The 26,605-nt window shown below is 31.2% G+C and overlaps 4 protein-coding genes across 4 annotated transcripts; 3 read left to right on the plus strand and 1 right to left on the minus strand.

Moving 5' to 3' along the window:
* Positions 1-14,382: 14,382 nt before the first annotated feature.
* LOC108852117 (1-aminocyclopropane-1-carboxylate synthase 7) lies at positions 14,383-16,392 on the plus strand. The gene is made up of 3 exons (XM_018625613.2): positions 14,383-14,681; positions 14,836-15,131; positions 15,264-16,392. Exons 1-3 carry the CDS (start codon positions 14,487-14,489, stop codon positions 16,120-16,122), a joined length of 1,350 nt encoding a protein of 449 aa, XP_018481115.1. The 5' UTR covers positions 14,383-14,486; the 3' UTR covers positions 16,123-16,392.
* A 2,621-nt stretch (positions 16,393-19,013) lies between these two features.
* Positions 19,014-20,841, plus strand: LOC130511999 (uncharacterized). The gene is made up of 7 exons (XM_057010034.1): positions 19,014-19,179; positions 19,257-19,318; positions 19,404-19,487; positions 19,728-19,782; positions 20,187-20,322; positions 20,491-20,541; positions 20,636-20,841. Exons 1-7 carry the CDS (start codon positions 19,062-19,064, stop codon positions 20,733-20,735), a joined length of 606 nt encoding a protein of 201 aa, XP_056866014.1. The 5' UTR covers positions 19,014-19,061; the 3' UTR covers positions 20,736-20,841.
* An 870-nt stretch (positions 20,842-21,711) lies between these two features.
* LOC108852217 (inositol oxygenase 4) lies at positions 21,712-24,656 on the plus strand. The gene is made up of 11 exons (XM_057010033.1): positions 21,712-21,924; positions 22,167-22,275; positions 22,411-22,492; positions 22,764-22,968; positions 23,260-23,319; positions 23,410-23,462; positions 23,608-23,730; positions 23,895-23,964; positions 24,063-24,141; positions 24,225-24,306; positions 24,427-24,656. The coding sequence occupies exons 1-11, from the start codon at positions 21,894-21,896 to the stop codon at positions 24,451-24,453; spliced, it is 921 nt and encodes a 306-aa protein (XP_056866013.1). The 5' UTR covers positions 21,712-21,893; the 3' UTR covers positions 24,454-24,656.
* Positions 24,657-25,041: 385 nt separating this feature from the next.
* Positions 25,042-26,262, minus strand: LOC108838887 (cytosolic sulfotransferase 3-like). Its single transcript, XM_018611753.2, has one exon. It carries the CDS (start codon positions 26,239-26,241, stop codon positions 25,252-25,254), a length of 990 nt encoding a protein of 329 aa, XP_018467255.2. The 5' UTR covers positions 26,242-26,262; the 3' UTR covers positions 25,042-25,251.
* Between the last annotated feature and the right edge of the window lie 343 nt (positions 26,263-26,605).

The raw sequence follows: 26,605 nt of genomic DNA on the forward strand, positions 1-26,605 counted from the left end.
TTTGCATAAAATGATTTAAATAAATTGGAACACCGAGACTGTTATATCAAGTCGCAAAATAAGTTTTTTTGTTACTTTATCATTTTCAAATTATAAACCAAAATAAGTTATTAAAACCTGATTTATTAGTGTAATATTAAGTATTAAATAAAATAATTTTTATACATAACCGACTAAAGAAGTAAAAGATCCTTCTATACTTACTTTATAGATATATAAATATAAATAATATTTAAATCAAATAATTAAAAGTAATAAGATTTTTTTCAAAAATTACATTTACAATTCAGATTTTTAATCTAAAAACATTTCGAATCTATTTTTATTACTAAAGTTTTAAAATTTAAATATTAATTTAAAAAATATTAAACCTCACCTTTAAGCTACACCTAAAATTTAAATCATAAGTATATATTATTTAACCCTAGAGGAAGAAATGTCATTTTGCCTTTTTAATTAAAATATTCTGATTATTTTAGCCTTTGTGATGTGTGCTATATTTATGTTAAAATATATAAGTTTGGGATTTATTATACGGGATTCAGATCCAGATTCGTTCTCGAAATTGGATATCCGAGATATCCAAAACTGAATCCGGATAGTAAAATCTTGCATCCATCAAAACTAAAATCTGGATCCTGATATCTTTACCTTTAGATCAGATATCCGGATTCAAATCTGCATTTTTAAAATATATTAAATTTTTAATTTTATTAATAATTATATTTAATATATTATTATATATAATTAGTCTTATAATATTAAATTGTATTTTAATTATATTATCTTCATAAATTTTATAAAAATATTTAATTTATGTAATATTTTTTAGAATTTTCTATTTTTTTAAATAATTATTTTTACGGATTTAAAATTGGACACTCGCTGCTACCATAATGTCTAGAATGATATTTGAAACCAGGATATCCGAAAGCATGATCCGAATCTGAATACTAGAATTACGGATCAGATGGATATGGATCCGATTCAGCTATCCTAAATTTTTCGGACAACATCTAAAAATATATACCACTAATTAAAAGCAATATAATTTTATTAAAGTTATACCCGCTCGGGCGAGCGGGTCAATCTCTAATTTTCCATTAAAAGTGAAAAACTGATTCAAGAAATGCGAAGTAGTTTTGTCCTTTGAAACCTGTATGAATTTGGATTATGCTCCTTGGATCTCTTTAACCTTTAGAAGTCATACTGTTTATATTACTAGGAGAGAGGGCTGAACGTAGTCCTGAACCCGAGATAAGCTTTTTCTAAGCTAGCAAAAGCACACCTAACGGTGAATACCTTCTAAAGTTCTTTTTTTTTTTGTCAAACACCTTCTAAAGTTCTTAAAAGTTATAAAAAAATGTTTTCTTGTTTAACAAAATTAATTGACCATTACAAGTAAACTTGAAAGAAGATCCTAATCCTAGTTGTGTTAAGATTATAAAGAGATAATGATAATGAGTTTAGAAAATATCTATTTATATGATAACTTATATGATTAGGATTATACGCATCTACATATAAAGATTTCGAGATATGATGTTATTTTTGTGAGAGAGATTTGAGAAATTTGAGATTGCGAGAAGTTTAAGTTTTTGAGTTAATTTTCTTAAACACTAAAGAGATTGTTCTTGTTTAGTTGTGATTTTGTTATCAAAAGCTTTGGGACAATAGAAAAAAATGTTCTGAAATGTTAGAGAAAATATGTGTGCTCTCAATTTTTTCTTATTTTTCTATTTTAAATTTTTTTAGACATTATAGCAAATACCAACGTTGGAGCTGTTCTAATATAAGCCAGTTTTGATAATCCGTCCTGATTTATTTTATTTTAAAAATAAAATTTAAATTATATTCAAGCTAGAACAGTACGTGTACAATAAAAATGCATCATCAAAAAAAAAACTGTTTTTTTTTTCTTTTTGTACGGTTTATTTTTTGGACAATTGAGATGGATAGCCATGAAATAAATCATAATTAGGTATCTAACTTAAAAAACACCCTCCATTACTACTATAATATATACGATATTACCCCTACTTGCCAGTTAATAAACTTTATACACTTATTCTCCATTTATCTCCCACAATACTATGTACTGTAAGTTTCAATTATACTATGCTATTTGAACAAAATGATTATGTTACTTCGTTGTTACTATTTTATTTTAATAATGATTCTTATTATGTAATATGTGTATATTTTGATATTTAGATAAGAGTTTATATTTCTATTTGGTTTAGTTTATTGAAGGTTTGGATTTATATTTCTATTTTGGGTTTAGTTTGTAAAATTTGCACAATATGTTCTATGCTATTTCATTTATTACTATTCTATTTTGATAATACTTCATATTATGTATTATGTGAATGTTTTGTATTTGGATTAGGGTTTATATTTTTTTAGAGTTTAGTGATTAGTGTTTTATATTTCTATTTTGGGTTTATTGAAGGTTTGGATTTATATTTCTATTTTGGATTTAGTTTTTAAAATTTAAACGATATGTACTATGGTATTTCATTTATTATTATTCTATTCTGATAATACTTCATATTATGTATTATATGCATGTTTTGTATTTGGGTTAGGGTTTATATTTCTCTTTAGAGTTTAGTGATTAGTGTTTTAAGTTTAGTTTATGGAAGGTTTAGGTTGATATTGGAATAAATATTATCTGCAATCATATACATTTCCAAATTTTATCTATTTGTGCTATACTATTTATTTATTATTATTTTGTTTTAATAATATTTTATATTGTATACTATTTGCATATTTTTATATTTGAATTAGAGTTTATATTTTCTTTTAGGGTGTAGTAATTAGTATTTTAAATTTTGTTTATAAAAAATTTGGATATACATTAAACTATTTTATAATTTTATTAACATCAACTATACCATTTAGTAGCATGTTCTATTCTATTTATATTATATTATCACTATCATCGTGGATGCTATAATCACCATCATTTTAACCACACATTTTTTCATTTAAGTGACAAAGGATCACCGTCAACTTACTTAAGAAAAGGAGAAAACCGGAAGAAAAAGAGAAAAAAGCTAGGTGATCTAATTATGTCAACATCATTATCATATTCTTAATTTTACTCTAAAAATGGCTATTACACAAATTAACCCTTATTTTTTTTAGAGACTTTAGTAAATATAGAGGAGATATGTTGCACGCGTAACATTCAACCTTCGTGTCCAAAGAAATGTAGAGGAAACTTTAGTAAATATAGAGGAGACCCATAACATTCAACCTTCGTGTCCAAAGAAATGCGCCAAACACACATTTTTATTAAAGTACTGCATAACTCGATATCTGAAGATATCTGTCAATAAATCCGTAAAGCAACTTGAACATTTAAAACTAAGTTGCACGCGTAGCAACAATTTTAATCTATCACATGTTTTATCTGTTGTATGTTTCCTTCATCTAAATCTAATTGGGTACTTGGAGTTACTCTGTGAAACCAGACATCTATCTATATTGTAAACCGTAGACGCAGGCGTTCGTACATATTTCTTGTTAGCAGTACAAATTACAATTTACTCTTAGTCACATGCATTAAAGATAATCAGATGATAGATTAATATGAATGTAAACTCCACAAATATAAAAGCATGATTGTTCGAGAAAAATGTTCAACTAATTATTTCACTATTTATATTACCAAAATACATATATAGTTGACATCAGTAAAATTAACTGTCTTGAAATGGTCAACTAAAGGAGTAGATTATATGTTACTCCCTCCGTTTCATAAAGATTTACATTCTAAAAAAAAATTGTTTTAAAAAATATTTTTTTTTACTTTTAAATGTATTATTTAATAAAAAATTGTTAACTTAAAAAAATGAATAGTATTTATTGGATTTTTATTGATTAAAAATTATGAAAAATTATTATTCACAAAAAATGTATTTACAATCAAATTTAATATATTTTAATTTAGGATATGCATTTTTTTTTGAAACTGAGGGAGTACAAAAAAGGAATACTTTATATATTTTCTTGTGCTTATTTCTGAGCATAATTGGACAGACCGGACGGACTGATCTCTCCTTTACATTTATTTATTTAAGTATTATTTTTTCCTTTTTCTATCTTTTTATATTTGAACATGAGAATCAGTGTCCAAGTGGAAGCTATTAGCAATGTTGGTTGATGATTTATTTTCTTCATTTGCTAAAGTGAAGCCTCCTAATATATACTGGTTTTAGAATTTAATGTATAATTTATTAAAAATATTCTCCTAATTGTTTTTTTTTATGGTTAAAATATAGTTAAGTGTATATGTAATGATATTTTTATTTTGAAAATATGTAAAATCAATTTTTTTTAATTTATGTTCATAAATTTAAAACGACATATAAAATAAAACGGATATAGTACATGCACATATTGAGACCCATTCATGCATTATTTAACAATGATTGAAGATCATAATCAAGTGTACTACTTAATTCTAAGATATTATTACAAACAACTTGACATACTCCATGTGTATTTTTAATTATCGAGACACTACTGTGTTCTTGGTCATATTTACAACTATAGTCTCACAATTATTATACAGCCATTCATAGTTTAAAAATACACCTATTTCTGCAGGAAAAAATGAATGAAGTCCCCATCTGTATATGCAAATGCATTCTTTCGCAAGTTCCAATGAGTATAATAATAGTAGTCAATTGTTCCAGAGCTTGGCTGATAATGCAAGTGTAAATCATCAAATTTATGTTGGAATCCCAATACCAAGGAGCATCAATTTAACAAAATTTTATTTCCCTAAATTTGGGACCATCGAAATCACGAACAAGTATAACTACTAATCGGTGATTATATATAGCGTTTAATCGCTATAACAATACTCCCTCTGTCCCACTTTAAGTGGTGTTTTAGGATTTTTATTTTGTCCCATTTTAAGTGATGTTCTCACTAATCTAGGTAGAATTTAATATGATTTGAATTTTATGACCAATTATAAAATACTGTACTTTTTTATTATTGGTTAAACTAATTTTATTTAATGTATTTTTATGTTACCAAGATAAACTACATAAAAATATGTGTTTTCTTAATCTATGTGCAATAACCTAAAACATCACATAAAATGGAACAGAGGGAGTATGAAATTAAAATACATAGACCTCTTTTTGAGCAACAAAATACATAGACTTCAGTGTCATATTTATGAATCATTAGCATTTACTCCTATAAATGCAACTTGCAAGCTAATAAATAGTGTCACTGGACTTGTCAAAGTGGAAGAGTTTTCCTATAAATGCATATTTAGTCAATATAATGTAGATGCAAAAAATACTACTAGCTTATAATAATTCGGTTAGTTAATATGATCCGGTTACCAAACAAATATTGTACAAAAGCATGTTTTAAATATTTCTTGATATTTTTTAATAAAATGTTAAGAATAGGACATACTGTATATTACATTTATATATATATATATATATATGAATTTTAATTAATTAAATAGACCTTGTGCATGGGGTCTTTTAGTGGTAAGTAATTTGAATTATTGATATGGTTAATTGCAGAATAATATAGTAACGGTAATATAGATGGTTTTATAAAAAATATATATATATATATATTTTCCCACTTAACCGTTGATTAATAAATTGATTATCGGAACTTCTTTTTTGTTGTAGTAGTACATTTTTCAGGATTATCAATCAAAGTCATAGTTTTAGAAGATTAAATATTAAATAACCCATACAAATATAAACACAATTAACGCCAAAGTAAAGAATATATCAAGAATCTTATCTCGGCAGTCATATGGATCCTGTAATCGTGAACTGGACCGTATCCTCATAACGTGATCAGCGTGTGAATGCAAATAATTTTGGCCGGATAAATGTATTTAAGTTCATGATTTTTTATATATTTAAGGTGCTACTGATTTTTTTGTGAATATTGAGACTATTGATTTCCCCTAACTGTCCATAGTTACAGAGTAAAAATGAACAATAATTGAATTATGAAGGTACACCAATGTGCTAAAGATCTCAATGAAAAGGCAAGTTTTGGCTTCATATGCATATAGAATAATACTCTGTTTTTAATATAAGTTGTTTTAGGGAAAAAATTGGTTCCAACTTGTATGACGTTTTTTGGTTTTTATGTAAAATTTAACAATTAATATTATTTGACCAATGATACATTTTATTTTATTACCGGTTAGATTATAGTTAGATAAATAATTAATGATGTTTTTGTTTAGAAAATATAAAAATTAATTATTTTATTAATCTACGTGTACATATATAAAACGATTTACATAAAAATTGAAGGAGTAATATAAATAAATATAATTACTAAGCAATAATTGACATTTGTTAAGCTATGACATCAACACTTTTTTGTTATCTATTATCTTATTGTCCAAAATGAATACAAAAATGTTCGAAGTTTTATACTTTCGAGTTTTTTTATATTTCAAGTTGTAAATATAATTCTTGTATAGCTTATGGTTTTGTTTAGACATGAAAAAGAAAGAAAATGAATACCAGACAAGATAAATAGCACTGGCAGTGGAGAACTTGTGTTGCACAGTACAACAACGTGTTCGTACAAACACGTTTCGAATATTTTTGCATGTCATAACGCGTTTCTGAATACTTTACATGATATAAGCTATGGTGGAATCAGAAGTCAGAAGATACGACTTACCAACTGAAGATGATGAGTTAATCCATTTCTGACAAGTGACAAGAAGAATGAAACATATATACTCGTGGCCTCTTCTCATTGGACAGATGATACTGCGGAAGATACGACTTTTCACAATATCGTTTATTTTGATTACAGCAAATCGTTAGGTATTAGGATCTTTTCAATTTAGTTTATATTTTATAACATCCATTAGATTTAGTTGCTACTAGCATGTCCATCAGGCATTAGGATTATCTAAAAAAAGGTTTTCATAATAAAAATAACAAAACACTAGAAAAGGAAGTAAATGATGAGAAGGGGTCCTTAAATAAGATACTTTGAGAAATTCATGAGAACCCTTAACACCACTTATTTTTTGTCTATTTTACTTTTCTTTTTCAAATTAAAACTTAATTATTTAACAAAACAGTTTAAAATATTAATACGTTTTTTGTTTGAAATACTCAATGGTTCTTTTATCAATGATATTGCTCTTATTCCATGTTTGTTCATGTTTAGTTTCATTCTACTGGTTCGTGACAAAAAAAAAAAGTTTCATTCTACTGGTTATGATTGTTGTGGAATTTATCATTTTTAAAGATACTATAATCATGGCAAATATATATAGATTAATAAGACAAGTCTTCAATCAGAAAGACTACTATAAATTCATTAACATTCGTGTAATCAAAAAGACTACTAGAAAGTTGTTTAGCGTTAGTACTTCGTAATTTGAGTTGAGTAGTTCAGCGATATTAAACATGTTACAAATGTAACCGCTTCAGTGAAATCCGCATATTAACGAAAAAATGTAGACTAACAGAAGAATGTTATAACAATATACAGCTAGATTATATACTTAATAAATAACATAGATTATAGATTGCAATATCGTTTGATGCTGCTTTCACACAAAAAAACAGATATCGTTTGATGCATGTCTCGTATATTTACATGAAGATGCTCTCCTTGTTAGCCGCACAAACAGTCGTCAAACTCCGCTTCTCTTTCACGTTCTCTATTACAACTTGCAACTTTCTATATTATTTTATAGTATTAAATTAAACCAGTTACTGTGCTAGTATTAAAATTAGTGGATACTTCAATGATTGGTCCATAAGATACCATGAACTTCTGCTCGAAGATTTCGTGTTAGAATTAGTAATTGATTACAATTTTATTATGCACGTATATATGTGTGAATCAATCAATTGGTGACTAAATTGGTTCTATGTTCCTATGAAATTACACACAATATGTAACAATCCACTGGCTTGTCTTTTTGTGGAAGACATAGTCCAGCATGGTTTGAAGAGAATCTATGACAATAAACTAGAAGAAATCAACTACATGTCATTAATTTCCCAAATTTTTGCGTCTAACATGTGTTTCGGAAAATAACAACATGAAATGTATATGTAAATCTTGATCCTGAATGTGGATCGCCACAATGTCTATCCCCAAATAATAAATCACGTTCATAAAAATTTCAGTTTGGAAAACGATGTGACGGTCTTATTATTATACATTGCATAGTAAACCTTAGGCTTGCGACTTTTGACTTTTGACCGGATCCGAATACCCAAATCGGATCAGATCTGAAATGGACCAATTTGGTTCGGTTTCAAATCTAAGATATTTAACCAATGGTTAAAGTTACAAAAATCTATGGGTATTGGACTGGGTTCGGTTTGCATCTAGAATCGTTTTGATAACCCGATTATTCTGAAAACTATACGTAAAAACCTAAACAATAGATGATTTATTTTATTTTTCAGTTTATGATGGTGATTCTATGTTAATCTTTATGTTTTATTACCGAACCGAACCAGAACCAGAACCAAAACCAAATCGAACCCAAGATTCGATCAAGATTCTTTTTAGTGGTTAAATTGGAATTCTTAAGAGTTCTTGACCGAATCTCATGTCTCTCCGTTCGAACCAACGTCTTTTTTTTTGTTGAGAAAATGGAACCAACGTCTCTTCCAAGGAAGATAATTTTTCTTTAAAGGGCGCAAAGGATCGCCACAATACTACCTACGTCTTTGTTGTTAGTGTAAGTAAATCTACAGTTTCATTAACCTTTTGTTTTCTACAGTTTCGTTTCCGAATCTTAAGCTGGTAGTCGTGGGTTTGATCACATGCAAGTTTTTTTTTTTGATCAATAGTTGATCACATGCAAGTTACACTAGTCACTAGTCTATTACGTAAATACAAAATATATACCCATATGTAAGAGCACCTGTATATATCCTCTATGTATACGTGCACTGTAAGTTTACTTTATTTTCGTTATCTTCTTCTAGCTAACTTGATTAATTTTTAGTTAATCATATTGTTATGCCGGTTAATACCCTCTAGTCACCTGTCCAAACAAACAAACAAACAGCAAATCTTTACACAAAATCTTAATATTGGTGTGTGGGCAAAATAGCGACCATAACACTTCTATTATTAGGTTTTTTTTTTATAATTCAGATATCCGGACCTCTCATTTAATCCGACTATCCTACCGCGTTCAACCGGAACTGGCAAGAAAAGTCCTGGAAGCCAAACAGAAACCATGTTAAATCCGTTATGACCGAGGCTCGAATTCGTGATGGTGGACACTTCAGCCGAGGTTCATTTACCACCAGACCACGAGTCCCGATTAATTATTATTAGGTCTTAATTTCAATTCATAACTCGGAATCAAGTATTGACAGTATTACGTTTAAGGCGTGAACGTACTAGCTCTTCAAAAACAAAAATTTAAACTACTACCTTTGAAAATTTCCAAATTCCACTAAACTAATCACCATCCATTGATAAAATACGCTTCTGGCTAGCAGATATTTACAGCATTTTCGATTGTAACTGGAGATAAACTTCTGTTAGTCTAAGCATCGATTTCTCGAATTTCAATACTATATTTTGCCGTACGAGTTATGATTATACTAAAAAGATCGAGTACTTTTGAGTTAAAAAGGAGTAAGTTTTTTAGTTTGGACAATAAATTATAACTATGACCAACGCAAATTTGAATTAACAACACTCTGTTAAACACATTTGATAAACTCGTACTGATTTTAAACTTTGATTAATTGTCGACAAAAATATGTAATATACTAATATAAGTTTGTTTACTCACTCGATTATTTGAGCATTTAACTTATAATTAAATTTTATAACTCCTGTTTTGATATGTGGGATTAAGATCCTCCACGAATTTATATTGTGGATGGACAATTGGACATATATTGGTCAAAACTGGATCACAATCTTATGTTATGATTTTATGTACCTGTGTCACGTAGTTCAACTTGTAACCACTCTTAGATCTCCCAGATATCCTTCTCGATCTTTTTGCTTCACATATATATGATACTCAGCTTTATATATTATTTTCTTGCAACGAGACATCATCAAGTTTTCCTTCTTTTTATTCCAAAAAAAAATAATCCTCTGAGACTTTTAATTTTTTTAATAAATCACTTTACTGTATATGCTAAGTATATGTGTTAAGTAGTAGAGTGATATTATTGGAAAAAAAACAAATGACTGCTTTAAAACATATGTAACGCAGTTATAAAATGGAAAGAGAGAGAACGAATGCTTAAAATCTGGCAGTGTAGAAATTTATATTTATATAAAATGCTTACCAGAGGCATTACTAGTGTCAGATATGTATATTCTAATAAGTTTATTTTCATGTGTAAATTTTAATTTTGTATTTGTACTTGTTGCATGTGTTGTTAGGTTCTTAAGTACGAGAATTAAAATCTGCGTTAATTAAACAAATATTTGATTAGCCGTACGTACCGGCATTAATAGATAGCATTATTATCACTCATTAGGGACCACTTGGGGAAAATTATAAAAATATGTAATGTTTTTTTAGGTCTGGGCATTCGGATTACCGGTTCGGATCCGGATCAAATATTTCGGATTTCGGATATTTTGGAACTAGTAAAAATGGTACCGATCGGATAATTTAAAATTCCGGATCGGATACGGTTCGGTACCTGTTGGATCCGGTTCGGATCCGGTTATATCCAAAATAACCAAAAAATTAACGGATCCGGTTGATATTTATAAAAAAATTTTGTTAAACAAAAAAAAGTTTATAAATATTAACCGGATCCGTTAATTTTATAAAAAACATTTTTGTAAAAAAATAATATATATATAGATATAAACTTTTAAATACATATATAAACATTATATGATGCGGTTGTATAGTGTCACGTGATGTGGTAAGTGAAAAATGAAATTCATAGTTCGATTCGATAGTGATACATATTAAATTTTACGTTTATTTTTTTTAAAACACACATAACAAAAATCCCACATCGGTTAAGTTTAACGAGGAATAAGATTGAAGAGTTGTATAAATACTCACCAGTCAGGATGAATCATTTCTTGCTATTGGACTTCAAACATAAACCCATAATTTACCAAACAGTCAAAATTTATGTGGGATTTATGCTGATAAAATCGGTCTAAATTATTAGGGTTATCTTAACTAAGGTTTAACTCGGATCTTTCGGATACCCGTACGGATCTCGGATCTTTCGGATACCCGTACGGATCTCGGGTTTCTCGGATATCCGTACGGATCTCGGATATACCCGGAACCGATCCGGTACCCGACCAGTTTTAAAACCTCATCCGACCGGGTATTTTTCTAGAACCGAACCCGATCCGAGAACCGGTTTTTCGGGTAATTACCGTTTCGAATTTTCGGATCCAAATAATTTGTCGAGGCCTAGTTTTTTTGTTGTAACCTTATAAATATGTGTGTTTATCTGACAATATGTGCGGCCTAGGATTAGAGTCATTAGACTAAAACCAAAATGCTTACATTCGTTCTTTTTTTTTGATAACTCTGGTATCTGGGCTGTTACATTCCCAATTATTCCCCCGAAGAAGGTCCAGCGCCCCAACGGAAAGGATGTTACATTCATTCTTATTCTTGTTATCACGAATATGTTATCTGAAAGACTACATATATTCAGCCTTTTATAAAAGAAATGACTAAATATATTCATTACTTTATGAATATCCAATAAATTGAGACAGTTCTAATTTATATAAACAAAACTTGTTAATGCTTTAGTAGAAAAAACGAGTTACATGCATGACTCCAAAAATATGTCAAAATCGGATTCGACCCGGTCTTAAAAGTTAGATCTTTTTTTTTGGGCAACGAAGTTAGACAGATCTAATCACGATTCGCCATATTCCTAACTAATTGTTCAATCTAAGAACATAAATCAACAAATAATAATTTTATGTTAAGTATACAAAAATGAAATTAGTAACAGTTAAACATTAAAATCATATTAATTTTTTTAAATAGCAGATATCTAATATTTAAATATTAAGTATTTTAACTAAAAATAAAGATAAAAGTTACAAAATTTGTTTTAAAAATTTTTCTTCAAGTTTTTAAAATAGACTCACAAGTTTTTAAAATGGAAATGTAAGTTTCCATTGAGTTTCCAGAATCAGATTTTTTTTAAAATGAATTTCTAATCAATTTTCACCAATTTTCAGAAGATTATAATTACGAAATATGAAAAGAACTTTTATCCGTAAATAATTTTAAAAATAACCATGAGAAACGAGTAAACAAAAACTTTTAAGTTTTACCAAAAAAAAAACTTTAAGTGATCGTTTTATTTTTATATTTTCTTGAATTTCTTCTAACTTTGTATTTACTTTGAACTAAAAAAATCTGACCGGTTAGCTCAACAACCCAATAATACTTGAGAAATAATTCAGTTCCATTTCCAATTAAATTTTCAGTGCATTCAATCAAAATATATTTAATCAAATGAGAAAAGGAAAAGCTACAAAATCAATTCGAATTCTAGTTTTGTAACTACTGTTGTGTTATACTTAGTTACTTATAGACTAATTATTCTCGTCGTAACCAGAAAATAGATGACCGAAACTTTATAAGTTATGATAATATAATATATAGTCTAAAAAGTTGGTAGATATCAATGAAGTTGTACATGGATGGCTAAGCCACCCACCCACTCCTAATGTAATCGGAATTTCAACCACCGTATTTGGGTTATAGATCTCACGGCTAAAATTTTGAAAGATAAAAGACCAAATATATGAAAATCATAATATGATAAATAGATAAATGGATTGACAAAAACAAAAAAAAATGTATCGACAAGTGAGGAAGAAGAAGACACAAGCTAACAGTTGTCCGAAACCGACTTTTGCTAAAGGCGATCTTTTGATTTTGAGTGCTTAAAGCAATTCTAAAAGACACTGTATTTTTGAAGTTTGCAAAACTTTATAATGAAAATTTTAAGTTAGTTTTCTCCAAAATCAAAACTTTAAATTCTAACTTCAAATTTGTTATATTTTATATTATGCTTCTTAATTATATTTATGATACTTAATTTAAATTCATAAAACTTTATAAATAAATAGCACATATATAAAAATATCATAGAGATATTAATTAAAAAAATTAATACAGTAAAATATATAATTTTACATAGAAATACATAATTAAATATTAGATCACAAATAAAATACTACATTATTCTATAAAATTGTTTTCGTAATACTTTCATATATGATCAATTAGTGCATTTGTTAGGTTTCTTTTCTACTATTGTTATTATCTAAATCTAGTTTTGAAAAAAAATATTTTAAAGTTTTATTTAGTTTTATTTTAAAAATATAATTATAAAATAAAATTTGAGATATTTATGAATTATTAAATTTTGAAGGACTAAAAACATTAAAACACAAAATATTTAAAAATCATAAATATAATATGTAAATGTAAAGATTAAAATTCAATAAAAATATGAAACTTCTAATTTGAAGTTTTGAGTAATAACATTTTATATTTGAAGTTTTACTACTCAAAACTTTAAATTTAAAGTTTTTGAATTTTTTTTTGAGAGCAGAAGACTTCATATTTGAAGTTATAGAATCTTTTTTAGAAATGTTCTTGAGAGATCGAATCACATAAATGATGGAGTTTGCTATACTGATCATCAATAAATGGGGAATTTATTCTATATCTATGTTTAGGTACTAAATATTTAGCTCTCTAATTTTAGTTATATTTAAACCAATGTAAAAAGACGTAATCGATTTTATCTACGATTAAAACTTTACTACTGCTGATCTTTTTTTTGTTAATATATACTATTAGCTTTTGCTATGTAAATATGTATTACCAAATTTAATTTGTTTTTGTCATGGCCTGTAGACAAGGAAAAAATATTGGAAATACGTCTTCCAAAATATTTGAAACGTTCCCAAATGACAAATCCAAATATTTGAAACGTTCCCAAAAACCATACACATTCAAAAATAGATAATTCATTCTTTATTGGAAACTATACTAATTATTACGGACTAAATTCTAAACAACATTACGTTTAGAACTTGTTAATTAACGCTTTGTAGAAGTGGCATTTCCTATTGATGAAAAACCGAGAAATTTCAGAATAAAAACAAAATAAAAATAGCCAACACTCTTTTCTATTCATCCAATTGCAAGTCAATGACAACCTATTTTTTCCACAATCGAATCTTCCGTATTCTTTACACATATTTCTTCTCGTGTAACTAAACTATATAATTAAAAGAAAAAGGAGGAAATCAAATTTGTCAAAGTTTTTCCTTTCCTTCACGTCTGCTAGCTATATATACTTGTCCCTCATTCACACAAATGCATAACTCCAACACACTTCTCTCCAGCCCTTCTCTCTCTCCAATTGTGTTTCAGAGCTGTCACGTGTAACGTGTAAGGTTCGAAGCGCAAAGAAAAAATGGGTCTTCCTCTAATGATGGAGAGATCATCAAACAACAACAACAACAAGGTCGAGCTCTCTCGAGTGGCAGTTTCCGACACACATGGTGAAGATTCACCTTACTTCGCTGGCTGGAAAGCTTACGACGAAAATCCTTACGATGAAACACATAACCCTTCCGGTGTCATTCAAATGGGTCTCGCCGAGAATCAGGTAATTATATTATTAACTATTATCAATTTTTGTTAAAAATAATTATCATATACTGTGGTCATGCATATTAATCGTCTCTCTCTCTCTCTCTCTCTCTCTCTCTCTCTCTCTCTCTCTCTCTCTCTCTCTCTCTCTCTCATCATCTCTTCTTCAGGTCTCGTTCGATCTTCTTGAAAGTTACTCAGAGAAGAAGAACCCAGAAGGTTCGTTGTGGGGATCAAAAGGATCACGTGGGTTCAGAGAAAACGCACTGTTCCAAGACTACCACGGTCTCAAAACTTTCAGACAAGCCATGGCTAGCTTCATGGAAAAGATCCGTGGAGGTAAAGCTAGCTTCGATCCTGATCGGATCGTTCTCACCGCCGGAGCCACCGCCGCTAACGAACTCTTAACTTTCATCCTCGCCGATCCCAACGACGCCCTTCTCATTCCCACGCCGTATTATCCAGGGTACGTCACACTTTACATTATTAAATTAAAGAAAAAAATATATATATATATAGTTAATTACATTAAACAAAATATAGCACCACTTAAAAGGATATCTTGTATTTACCGAATTTTTTTTTATTATTATTACAGATTCGATAGAGATTTGAGATGGAGAACCGGAGTGAGAATTGTACCGATTCATTGCGACAGCTCGAACCATTTCCAGATAACCCCTGAGGCGCTCGAGACGGCTTACGAAACAGCACGTGACGCGAACATTAGAGTCCGAGGAGTGCTCATAACCAACCCATCAAACCCATTAGGCGCGACGGTTCAAAAGAAGGTTCTAGAAGATCTTCTTGACTTCTGCGTCCGCAAGAACATTCACTTGATCTCAGACGAGATCTACTCCGGCTCGGTCTTCCACGAGTCAGAATTCACCAGCGTAGCCGAGATCGTAGAGAACATCGATGACGTGTCAGTCAAGGAGCGTGTCCACATCGTTTACAGCCTCTCCAAAGATCTCGGCCTTCCCGGTTTCCGAGTTGGGACCATTTACTCGTACAACGATAATGTTGTAAGGACGGCGAGAAGGATGTCGAGTTTTACGCTCGTCTCGTCTCAGACACAACACATGCTGGCTTCTATGTTGTCGGATGAGGAGTTTACGGAGAAGTACATAAGGTTAAACCGGGAAAGGCTTAGGAGACGGTACGAGACAATTGTGGAAGGGCTTAAGAAGGAAGGGATCGAGTGCTTGAAGGGCAACGCAGGGTTGTTCTGTTGGATGAATTTGGGTTTCTTGCTCAACACGAAAACGAAAGAAGGCGAGCTCGAGCTTTGGGATGTGATCTTGAAGGAGCTGAAGCTGAATATATCGCCGGGATCTTCGTGCCATTGCTCGGAGTTTGGATGGTTTAGGGTTTGTTTTGCTAATATGAGTGAGAAGACTTTGGAGATTGCGTTGAAGAGAATACATGAATTCATGGACCGACGAAGGAGGTTTTGAATTGTTAAAACACAAGAAGTAAATTAAAGCCGATGTTATTTTTTATATGGTTAATACATGGGGTAAGGGGAAGTTAGTTTTTTTTTTTGGGAAAGAGAAGACAATTAGTTGAAATCCATTTATGTAAAGTGGGTTTTGATTTGTTTCTCTTTTCTAGATATTATTGTTTGTTTTCTTGCTCTGGACGAAGCAAGTTAATTTCATGTTTATTAAAGGTTGATTGTAATATTTGCTGTTATATACGAAAATTGAATAATTTCTTTTGTTTTATCATGTTGAATATTACAAAATATCTCCACACATTTTCATATTGTTCATGAAGGCCATTGATATATATGCATATAATATTTGTTAACTTTTTTTAAAGTTGATATTTGTTGCTGCATGCAGCAAGTGGGTCTAAATTAAATGATTTCAATGAGATTGTCAGTGTTGATGTAATTTCCAAAGAGGTTAGTGTTGTTATTATGTGGTCGGGTCTTTTTGACTTGGTCACTCTACAACTCTAACAAGTAAGGTGTTCCTTTTTTTCTCTTACTTTAATTTATCCAGAAACACGGTATCGGTGAGATCGAGTTAATATTTCTGTAATTGTATCAACTAGTTAATTATTTTCATAATATAATTGTAATAATTGATTAGTTCATTTCTAGCTAGAGTAGTCTCCAAGTTATTTCGTTCTCTTGGCCAAAGCCGAGGTCGTATACCACTTGATGAATAAAACCAAATGAACTCAGAGCAAAGACAATGGACTCTATTATAATAAATATAAATACTGCAAAATACCGTCCTATACATGTAAAAACACGGAATGGTAGTGAGTAGTCCAGACTCTAGAGGTTGCATGCAACGGAAATATAGGCATTCTTACATGATGCACCTATATAACAATAAACTAAGGGCAAACTAATTAAAGCATACATATAGATCGTAAATCCAAACTAATATAGCTTAAATATATATATTTTTATACACACTTGTTTTAGATAATCACGAGATGGAAAAGGACCGAATAGTTCAATAAACATAAGTAGAATCGAAGTTGAGAACTTGTTAATTTATAGTTACAGTTTCATCAGATGTTTGTCAGCTGAATCAGTTCGTCCACTTTTATACGTACGTATATATTATATACTGACTTATAGGATTTTCTTAGATTATACCCATTATATGGGTATGTAACCTTTGTTATGCCATTCACTAGTAGCAAAGTACAATTGTTTCTTTGTGTTCATACTTTGACTTGTATAACTATATATTATACTATATATGTAAATAATGCTTCTACTTACAGCTATATAAGAGAATTATTTGATTTGACTACTCCGTCAAAACAGAAATCTCATTACTTAAGTTTATTAAAATGGAGCTCAAAGGCGTCAAAGAAGTATTAACAAATTGTGATTAGTGGACTTTGCATGCACAATTCTTTTTAAAATAATCACCGATTTGACACTTAGTCTATTATATCTACATGCTTGAAGTCTTTCTACTTTTATACTTTTGACATCATTATACATGCGCATGTCTCTATCTCCGTGTCTAAAATAATTTCCTTTTTTGGTCAAACTCTAATACAATTTCTTATATTTTTTTATACTTTGATCATGTGTATGCAATGTCAAGTGATCATTAACCTCATTAATCTTTCGTTTTCTGGTTATTAAGTAATCGACGTTCGCATAAACCATATTTTTAAGTATTTAATTTTATGAAACATTTCAAAATCGGCTACGTGCTATGCGTAGAATTTGTGAATAGATTAAGTAACGCGTAGAATTTTTGGGCGCCTCTTATATACGCACGCTTGGAAAGTCTTTGTACGTAAAATGACTTTTTTTGTTAAGTCGTAAAATGATTTTGACTTTACGTTCATGTGTATTTTATAATGTACACATTTATGATATTTTGTTGCTCGTATATATAGTCAAAACGATTTAATATTTGTATTTGTAGTTTTGTGACAAGTGCAAGGGTAGACTTTCGTATTAAAAATATATTTGTGAGATCAAAAAAAAGAAAATTCGTAGAATACAGTAACGAAATCTTATTGTCCATGACTAATGATGAACGACCCCAAAACCCACGAGCAAGACGATGACCAGAATAAAAGAAAGTATAACTCCGGACTTATTTTGATGAGACTTAAGTGATCATTTCTCGTTTGGTCTCCCTTTTTTAGAGACTCTTAAGTCTTAAGTCTTTACTATAAAACCAAAAAGTTTGTTCTACCCTTATGTATTTATACATTTAAAAAAATTCGATCTTACTATTCTAAATTAAAATGCGAAGAACAAAAACTCGCGCGCGCACACACACGTGGGATCGGAGTCCTTTAGGTTGGATTATCCAACTTGATGTTATCTATACTTTTTTTGTGGGAGTCAAAGGTCAATCGAACAACTGGGAGAATCATAGCCGTCAGATCAGTCCACACCTCACACGCGAAACATGGGGGTCTCGTCATCAACTTACGTTGGTAATTCGTCTTCGTGTCGTATTATGAGCTGCTCCGGAGTTATATTCATGGACTTATCTCAACAGGTTACAAGTACAACAACCCGAAACCTACAAATAGTTTAGTTACACGCGTACCCATTACCCAAATATGGTTAGGTCAAAAGTGTGTGTATCAGTTTTTAGTTACCAGATTTGAGTTGGAAGTGCTATCTATATCACCAGTCACCACAACTGTTCATTGTAACCAAAAAGAAGAGAATAATATGAGCAAGGCCTTGTAATTTGTATTAATGTCCACATGGTTTTCTTAGGATGATGCTCTTTGTGGGCTCAAGAACTGGTCTTTCATATATGGGCTTTTAAATGGGCCGTGACCAGTCGAAATGACTTTTGCTCATGTAGTGGACTCTCATGTCTATGACGTTGAACATTTCCTTAATTCGATCTAAAAATTCTCTGAAGAAAAAAAAAAAAATCTAATGGAGAAGTTAGCGAGAAGATGGCGGAGAACTCGTCGCGACGACGAAGACGAAGATGATGATAAACTCGTCCTTCCTACTTTCGAAGACATCGATTCTCGGCCTATTGATACGCAAGGTTCTTCTTATTATTATTTATCGTCTTGTTAATTAATCACTCAGCAGATTCGTAAACGCTTTTGCTCGTTTATGCAGAGCAAGAAGAGTACGTCAGGTCGCTCGAAGAAGCTCACGCTCAGCAAAGTCGCCAGTGGAAGGTATGATCATCGCTCAATCCAGTATAAACTTTGTGGATTTTTTTAAGAAATGTTTCGATTATTCATTGTGTTTGTTTGTGTGTAGAGAGTGTTCGCCGTTCTTCTGGTTTGCTACGGAGCTTTCCTATTCTACTCCATTTTTCAGCAGTTCATGTCACCGTGGGAGCTGGTACGGTGGTGTTCTCCCAAGTTGAATTGCTTATAGATTCTGAATTATTATTTTTTGCCTGACTGACTATGGAGAGTTGATAGTATACTAAAAAATTGATTACTATTTGTAAATTCATAACACTAAGTTTGACTCTCTGTGTGGAGTTATGTGTTCTCTTTATATTAATTTAAGTTATGTATATTGTACTCTCTGTAATTCATGAGTTCTGAAGTGCTGTCAATTTTTTTTTCTGAGCAGCGGTATCATGCCTACTTTATGGAAGATCTTAACTCGTGGATGGTCATTTCAGCTGGTTTGTTTTACATCTAATTTGTTTCTTTACTTTTGAATCCATGGTTTATTACATTTGTCTCTCGCCGTTAGAGATGCTAGGGGTACATCTTGTGTGGAAGTTTACTGTGTAGTCTCTTCTCTTGTGCCAGTTTGTGGAAAGAAACATATATGTTGGATGCATGTTAATCTAATGCACACTTTCACTTGGTCAATCTTTGGCTGTAGCTCCTGGGCATCACTTTTCATAGTTAAGAATGAAAACTGTTGGATTGCTTCTCTGCTAGTATAGTTATTAGAACCTCTTTAGTGAAACCTTACTGCCACCACAAAGACTTTGCTACTTGATTTTCACTTAAGTTTTGCATGTTATTTGATTTTTTTTTTACAACGATAACAGTTTTAATTGCCGGGTTTTTGGATCAGAGTGGATTGCTATCATGGCTTGCTGCCTCTCAATTGTCGGGCTACTAGATAAGAAGAATGATCATAGACGGTGGTTCTTGTACTCTTGTCTTCCTGGATCTGCATTGACCATCTTTTGGCTTTACTACTTACTGAGGTACCACTAGAGAGTATACCTCTTACATTTGATAGACATTCATAAGAGAATATAAAGTGCAATTGATCTCAATTTGCTCCAGAGATGCTTGTTCATAGATATGCTACTTTTAGTACACCATTATGCTGGATCATAGATATGCTAATACTCTTCTCCCTCCTGGTCTAGGCTTCCGAAGTTCCGGTGGGATGTTATCTGGCTTCCATTTGCTCCCCTCTGGTTGGTGCATCAATCCACCCCATGTCTAATATATATATCATGTGTTTGTGACACTAATGTTTTGTATCTACTTACTTTACTTTAAATTTTGCAGCGGAGCTGGAATTTGTTTATACGTGGATCATCTACTGGAGGAATCATCTGAAGAAGTGAAAAAACTAAGGAACTATATGTATGCATATAAAGCAAGGTAGATACCAAAGTCATTCCAATACACTTGAGAGTAAATCTGTAATGGCAACAGTGCAAAGTTTTGACTCTTTCTTTTGTGCTAATACTATGTTTCTGAATAATCTCTCATTTATTGACACAAAACTCTAGTACCACTCTCAGATTCTACCCTTTCTGTAACCGGGCCTCGACAGGGCTAAATTTTGGGCTTGGTTCTATTTTAGTGAAAACTTTTGTGGATCAAAAAGTCTTCAACGGCATAGAGATTCGTCTACACTCTTACAGAGAACCAATTAGACGCCAAACTTGCATATTACCGGAAGCAGAGAAAATGCAATACCCATAACCCTAAACCACTAAACCAATATATATATCTTCTAAACCGAAATCAACCAAATCACTTCTCAAAAATATTCACCTAAAAGGCTAATAAATAAACAGATGAGATATTATTTTTTCAAAAACGGATGAGATATTTTTGTGTTGACGTAAAGTTAACACAAAATATATTTTGAGTTACATGTTGAAGGTAGGTGATGAGTAGATATTTCGTCATGCATGTGTGTAAAAGCACATCCATATAATTTGAGATAACATATTAAATAGGCCACGTAATGCTGAGTCAATCCCAGCTTTGTATTTTTGGTGCATTGACTTGTACAAGGCTACAAATCAAGCTTTCGTAGTTGAGGACAAAACTCATTCATATTTTCAGGTTAAGGACAACTCTTTGTTATCGGAAAATTCAATCAGTCTAGCAAAAATATCGGAAACTATAGATAATTATCTAAAATAACTAAAAACACACACTGAAATAGTAATTACAAACCAGTCAAAACTTCCAAAACTCACATCAGAAAATCTTATCCCTGATTTTTTTCCTTTATCGTAGATTATTTTCTGTCCTAAACCTCAGATAATACAAAACAGTACAAGAAACATATATATTAAAAAGCTGTTTCTAAATTGGATAGATATAAAAAGATTTGTTTGAAGAATTACATAATTCGTCAACGAGGACTTAGATTTCCTCCTAATATCAAGGAGAGCAATTGTCTCCTAATTCAATCCACCACTATATATAATATACCTTAAACTCGTAAAGCCTTCATCGCAAAAGTTTAAGATCAAAGCAAAACCAGATTTTTTTTCTCTGCATTATTTCTCACCGTTCCTGGAAGATGACAATCTCTATTGAGAAGCCGATGTTTGGTAAGAAGCTATTCTCCTAGATTCTTAAATTTTCCATTTTCCATAGCTTTACAATTAAATATATGTCCAAAAACCGGCTTATATTTCCTTCATATATCAATGAGAGCTTATGTCAAAACCAAGAATTATTTCCTGCGTAAAACAACGATTTTATAAGAGTATTTTACATGGAAATTTAAGATAAAAACAACGATATTATTTGCAATAAGTTTATTATTTATATATCCTTTTGTTCCAAGTAGAGGAAGTTTCTGCATTCCAGAAGAAGAGCGAGAACAACTTAAGAACTGCCAGCGAACACGATGACGCGTTCTTGGCACCTGAGATGAATGCATTCGGCCGTCAATTCAGGTTTTTTTTCTTTCTGCCGCCATCTATGTTGAATCCAATAAAAATATTACACAAACAAAAGTAGAGTTTTTATTTTTATTCGTACTCTCTACACCTTGACCTGATCAATATGCATGCATTGGTTTGCGGTCGCAGGGACTATGATGTTGAGAGTGAGAGGCAGAAGGGCGTCGAAGAGTTTTACAGATTACAACACATTAACCAGACCGTCGATTTTGTAAGAGTCTCCGAACTAATTAGGCTTTATGAGAGACCTCTACAAGACCAACCCTTACCAGATTAATGCAGTTATAAACATTTTGGATCAAAAAAAAACATTTTGGATCATTTTTAATAGAAAAATTGTTTCAACAAATTAGAAGTCATGAAAACTATATATATTAGCTTTTTAAAATTTGGATGATCAATGTTTCATCTTGGTCTAAAACCGATCATGTACATCTTATTAAAGCTATGTAACTGATAATTCAAACATAATGTATTTGTAGGTGAAAAAAATGAGGGCAGAATATGGAAAATTAGATAAAATGGTGATGAGCATTTGGGAATGTTGTGAGCTTCTTAACGAGGTGGTGGACGAGAGTGATCCAGATCTCGACGAGCCTCAGATTCAGCATTTGCTTCAATCTGCGGAAGCTATCCGCAAAGATTATCCTAATGAAGATTGGCTTCATCTAACCGCTCTTATTCATGGTAATTTGTTAACACTCTTTTTTTTATGAATTAATAAAAAATATCTAATATGGTTTTTAAGTATGCAAACTAGAATATGATATGTAAAAAGTGTCAAATCTTCTTTGGTTTTGATTTGGTTTCAGTCTTTCAGATCCATTCTGATCTTTAAATGAAGTTTTAGTTGTTAGAATCGAACATTTCAGATCCTTTTTAATTTATTCCGTTTTAACTTTATTTGATTTTATCCAATTATTGGATAAACCTAATTGTGTTTTATAACGAATCATCACACGAGTATTGAATTTTCAGATCTTGGGAAGGTTATTACACTCCCACAGTTCGGAGGACTTCCTCAATGGGCTACTGTTGGTAAGTTAAGCTAAATTTGTGATTAATGTTTAAATTGCCATATTATACCTATGAAACTAATTGTTTTCTCGCTTTCACAAAATCATGCAGGTGACACATTTCCTGTTGGGTGTGCATTTGATGAATCTAACGTGCACCACAAGGTAGATAAATAGTTAATTCAATCTCATTATAAAATTCTTATTATGTGTAAGTGTATAAATTTGTTGAAATAATTTCATATACACTAATAATGACAAAATAATAATTAACTTATCTTTAACATTTTTATTTTACTTTTCACACCAGTATTTTTCGGAAAATCCTGATTTTCACAACCAAGCCTACAACACCAAATCTGGTATTTACACAGAAGGATGTGGCTTAAACAATGTCATGATGTCATGGGGCCATGACGACTACATGTATCTGGTAATTGTTGTTGCTTGATTTATATAATTTATATTTTATATATCAAATATTTTTCAAATCTTAAATTGATTTTATTTTCAAAAAGTTGGATGATAAATTGACTCTAGTGACTAATGGTTAACTAATAGTATGTATAAATTAATGGTTAACTACTATATTCCTAGGTGGCTAAGGAGAATGGAAGCACCTTACCGTCGGCCGGCCAATTCATAATCCGATATCACTCATTTTACCGTAAGTTTCGATTTTTTTTTAATGATTTTAGATAACATTATAAATTAATATTTAAGAATAGTAAGTTTTAGTTCAGTTAATTAATTATATATCTACAGCATTGCACACGGCTGGAGAATACACACACCTTATGAACGAGGAAGACAAAGAGAACCTCAAGTGGCTACACGTTTTCAAGTAACTACATTTCTAAAACACGATTAACTAATTGAGTCGAAATCAAAACTACTGCTAAATATTATTTTTATTATTATATACAGCAAGTATGACTTGTATAGCAAGAGCAAAGTTCATGTTGATGTCGAGAAGGTCAAGCCTTACTACATGTCCCTTATCAGAAAAGTGAGTTATACTACATATTGTTATACAAAAAGTCACGATACAGGAAGAATTGATTGAAAGCACATATATATTTCTTGAGTTTTCAACTTATTACTCTTTTACTCTTTTGAAAATTTACAGTATTTTCCGGAGAGCTTGAGGTGGTGAAAATGTGGAGAGAAAAAAAAAGTCTGGCTATGAAGTAATTAGTCCTGTGATTCACTTACAAATGTTTACATATCTATATCTTATGTTAATGTTATTTTCAGGTCGTCTCTAAATGTAATCACAATCATCCTAGCGTTTAAGAGTATGTACGCTGGGGTTGATTTATTATTAAATAATAAAATTTATTTATATTTTAAAGTAAATACGACTGGTGAACTCAGTTTACTAAAAATTAGACAAATAATGTGTTTACAATATTGGAGTTTATGACTGGAAACGCATAAACATGCACATAGATGACAACCCGAAATCAAAATAAAAACTATTACATGTATTTTAAATTTTTAATAGTAATATGAAACATTTTGCTTTCTCTCTTCTGAGTCAACAGCAGTTACAAAAAGAAGGGCACCAAACATTTGTTACATGCAAAAGATATTTGATACCCCTATTATTGTAACAGCTATTGAGCATAAGAGGAGAAAGAAAACGTGATACTATTGCACACATGAAAATATCTGATGCCCTTCTTTTTGTAACTGATGTTGAGCAGAAGTGGAGATTTACTATTAAAATACATGTTTAATGTTTACTTTGATTTTGACGGGGTCATTATAGAACTGAGGACTTCAAAACCGGTCCTACTATAGAAATGTACGTTTTATTAAAGAACACAAACAACACCCAGGGGAAAACACACACACACACAAACAACACATGACATAACTCTGGATACCAAAGCATGAACCATACATCAGACAAGCTACTTTATTATTACAATGCATTTTAGAATATAACTCAGAACTTGAGGCCAGAACCTTTGAGTTTTTCTTCCATGATCATGTCCATTTTGTTCCCCATTTCTGGAGTTAAATAATTCTTCCAGTCACCCACTATCCCTTTACGAAAATGGTTCTTGTTATCAATGCCATTGACTGATTCTCCGGTCATGTTAACCTCCAAACTTGTCAGCGTAGGCAGAGAGCACATCTCCAATATCTCATCCACACATCCATCTTTTTCTTCTTCCTCAGAAAAGGGACAACCCAAGAACTCTGCAAGCTTCTTGAGCTGACCATGAGGATCTGTTTTCATTTCATCGTACTTCATAAACAGAACATGCTTAGGGTTTTCCAAGCTAGCTTTCCAATAACTCAGGATATGATCCCAAAAGGGACCAAACAAAGCAACCCCGCTGCAGAAGGACTCGAACATAGACTCAAGAATGCTTCTGTCCTCCTCTTTGTTCAGACACCTGCAGATGAAACGCCAACGTGACACCATACAATCCTTAGCATCCCTGCAAATGTACACTACCTTGCAAGGAGAGTATTTGAGAGCTTCTTGCATAGTATGGAATGGCATGTGAGTAGAGAACAGCCTTTGAGATGACGATGAAATCTTGGTCAAGTCAGGTTTATGGGTGTCGCGATACAGATGCATCTCAAGAATCGGTACAAGGTCATGAGGATTGTTGGATAAAAGAGGATGATCATCACCAGAGGAAGGGTTCTCTGATCTTTGGAAAAGAGCCACAGTGAGTGCCTTGAGCCATAAGGTACCGGATTTAGGGAAAGATGCGATGATGATATCTGTGTCTTGAGGCTGTAAACCTCTCTGGACATTGAGGATACCTTGGAGGAAGTTGTAGTAATACCAAGAACCTTGGTACTTGCATAGGTTTAGACCGAGGTAAGGTTCATCTGAAGGAAGAGAAGAGATTAGAGTCTTTGTTTCTAAGGTTAAATCTTCTTCTGTCAAGTTAATCCATAACTCTTTCTTCTCCATTTTTCTGTCTTTCTTGACTGACTTTTGTTTGGTTACAATTTGTGCGTTTGCTTCAAACTCCTAGCACCGCTATTTATATTGAAAACCATTGCATACTACAGAAAGAGAAATAGTTATGAGACATCAAGTTAAAAGATTGACACAATCTCTTATTTACACATCATTATATAAAAGCATTTATCTTTTTCTTAATTATCATCTTACTATAAACTTATTAACACAACATTAAAAAAATCTATATAGATAAAGTATTCTCTCTTTTCATGAAGGCATCTAATCAAGTGATTCACCAAAATTTGACACACTATCACTTATTTTAAGATTTTTTTGACTTTTTCCAAAATTTTATATATTATTTAACCTA

The sequence above is a fragment of the Raphanus sativus genome, chromosome 4 (assembly GCF_000801105.2).
Source record: "Raphanus sativus cultivar WK10039 chromosome 4, ASM80110v3, whole genome shotgun sequence".
In the NCBI taxonomy this organism is placed as follows: Eukaryota; Viridiplantae; Streptophyta; class Magnoliopsida; order Brassicales; family Brassicaceae; genus Raphanus; species Raphanus sativus.

Coding starts and splice junctions, on each gene's coding strand:
- LOC108852117 (XM_018625613.2), top strand. CDS start 14,487: ATGGGTCTTCCTCTAATGATGGAGAGATCATCAAACAACAACAACAAC. Junction 14,682..14,835: donor TGGGTCTCGCCGAGAATCAG/GTAATTATATTA, acceptor TCTCTTCTTCAG/GTCTCGTTCGATCTTCTTGA. Junction 15,132..15,263: donor CCCACGCCGTATTATCCAGG/GTACGTCACACT, acceptor TTATTATTACAG/ATTCGATAGAGATTTGAGAT.
- LOC130511999 (XM_057010034.1), top strand. CDS start 19,062: ATGGAGAAGTTAGCGAGAAGATGGCGGAGAACTCGTCGCGACGACGAA. Junction 19,783..20,186: donor GTGGATGGTCATTTCAGCTG/GTTTGTTTTACA, acceptor TTTTTGGATCAG/AGTGGATTGCTATCATGGCT. Junction 20,542..20,635: donor CTTCCATTTGCTCCCCTCTG/GTTGGTGCATCA, acceptor TAAATTTTGCAG/CGGAGCTGGAATTTGTTTAT.
- LOC108852217 (XM_057010033.1), top strand. CDS start 21,894: ATGACAATCTCTATTGAGAAGCCGATGTTTG. Junction 22,969..23,259: donor TCTAACCGCTCTTATTCATG/GTAATTTGTTAA, acceptor TTGAATTTTCAG/ATCTTGGGAAGGTTATTACA. Junction 23,320..23,409: donor TCCTCAATGGGCTACTGTTG/GTAAGTTAAGCT, acceptor AAAATCATGCAG/GTGACACATTTCCTGTTGGG.
- LOC108838887 (XM_018611753.2), bottom strand. CDS start 26,241: ATGGAGAAGAAAGAGTTATGGATTAACTTGACAGAAGAAGATTTAACC.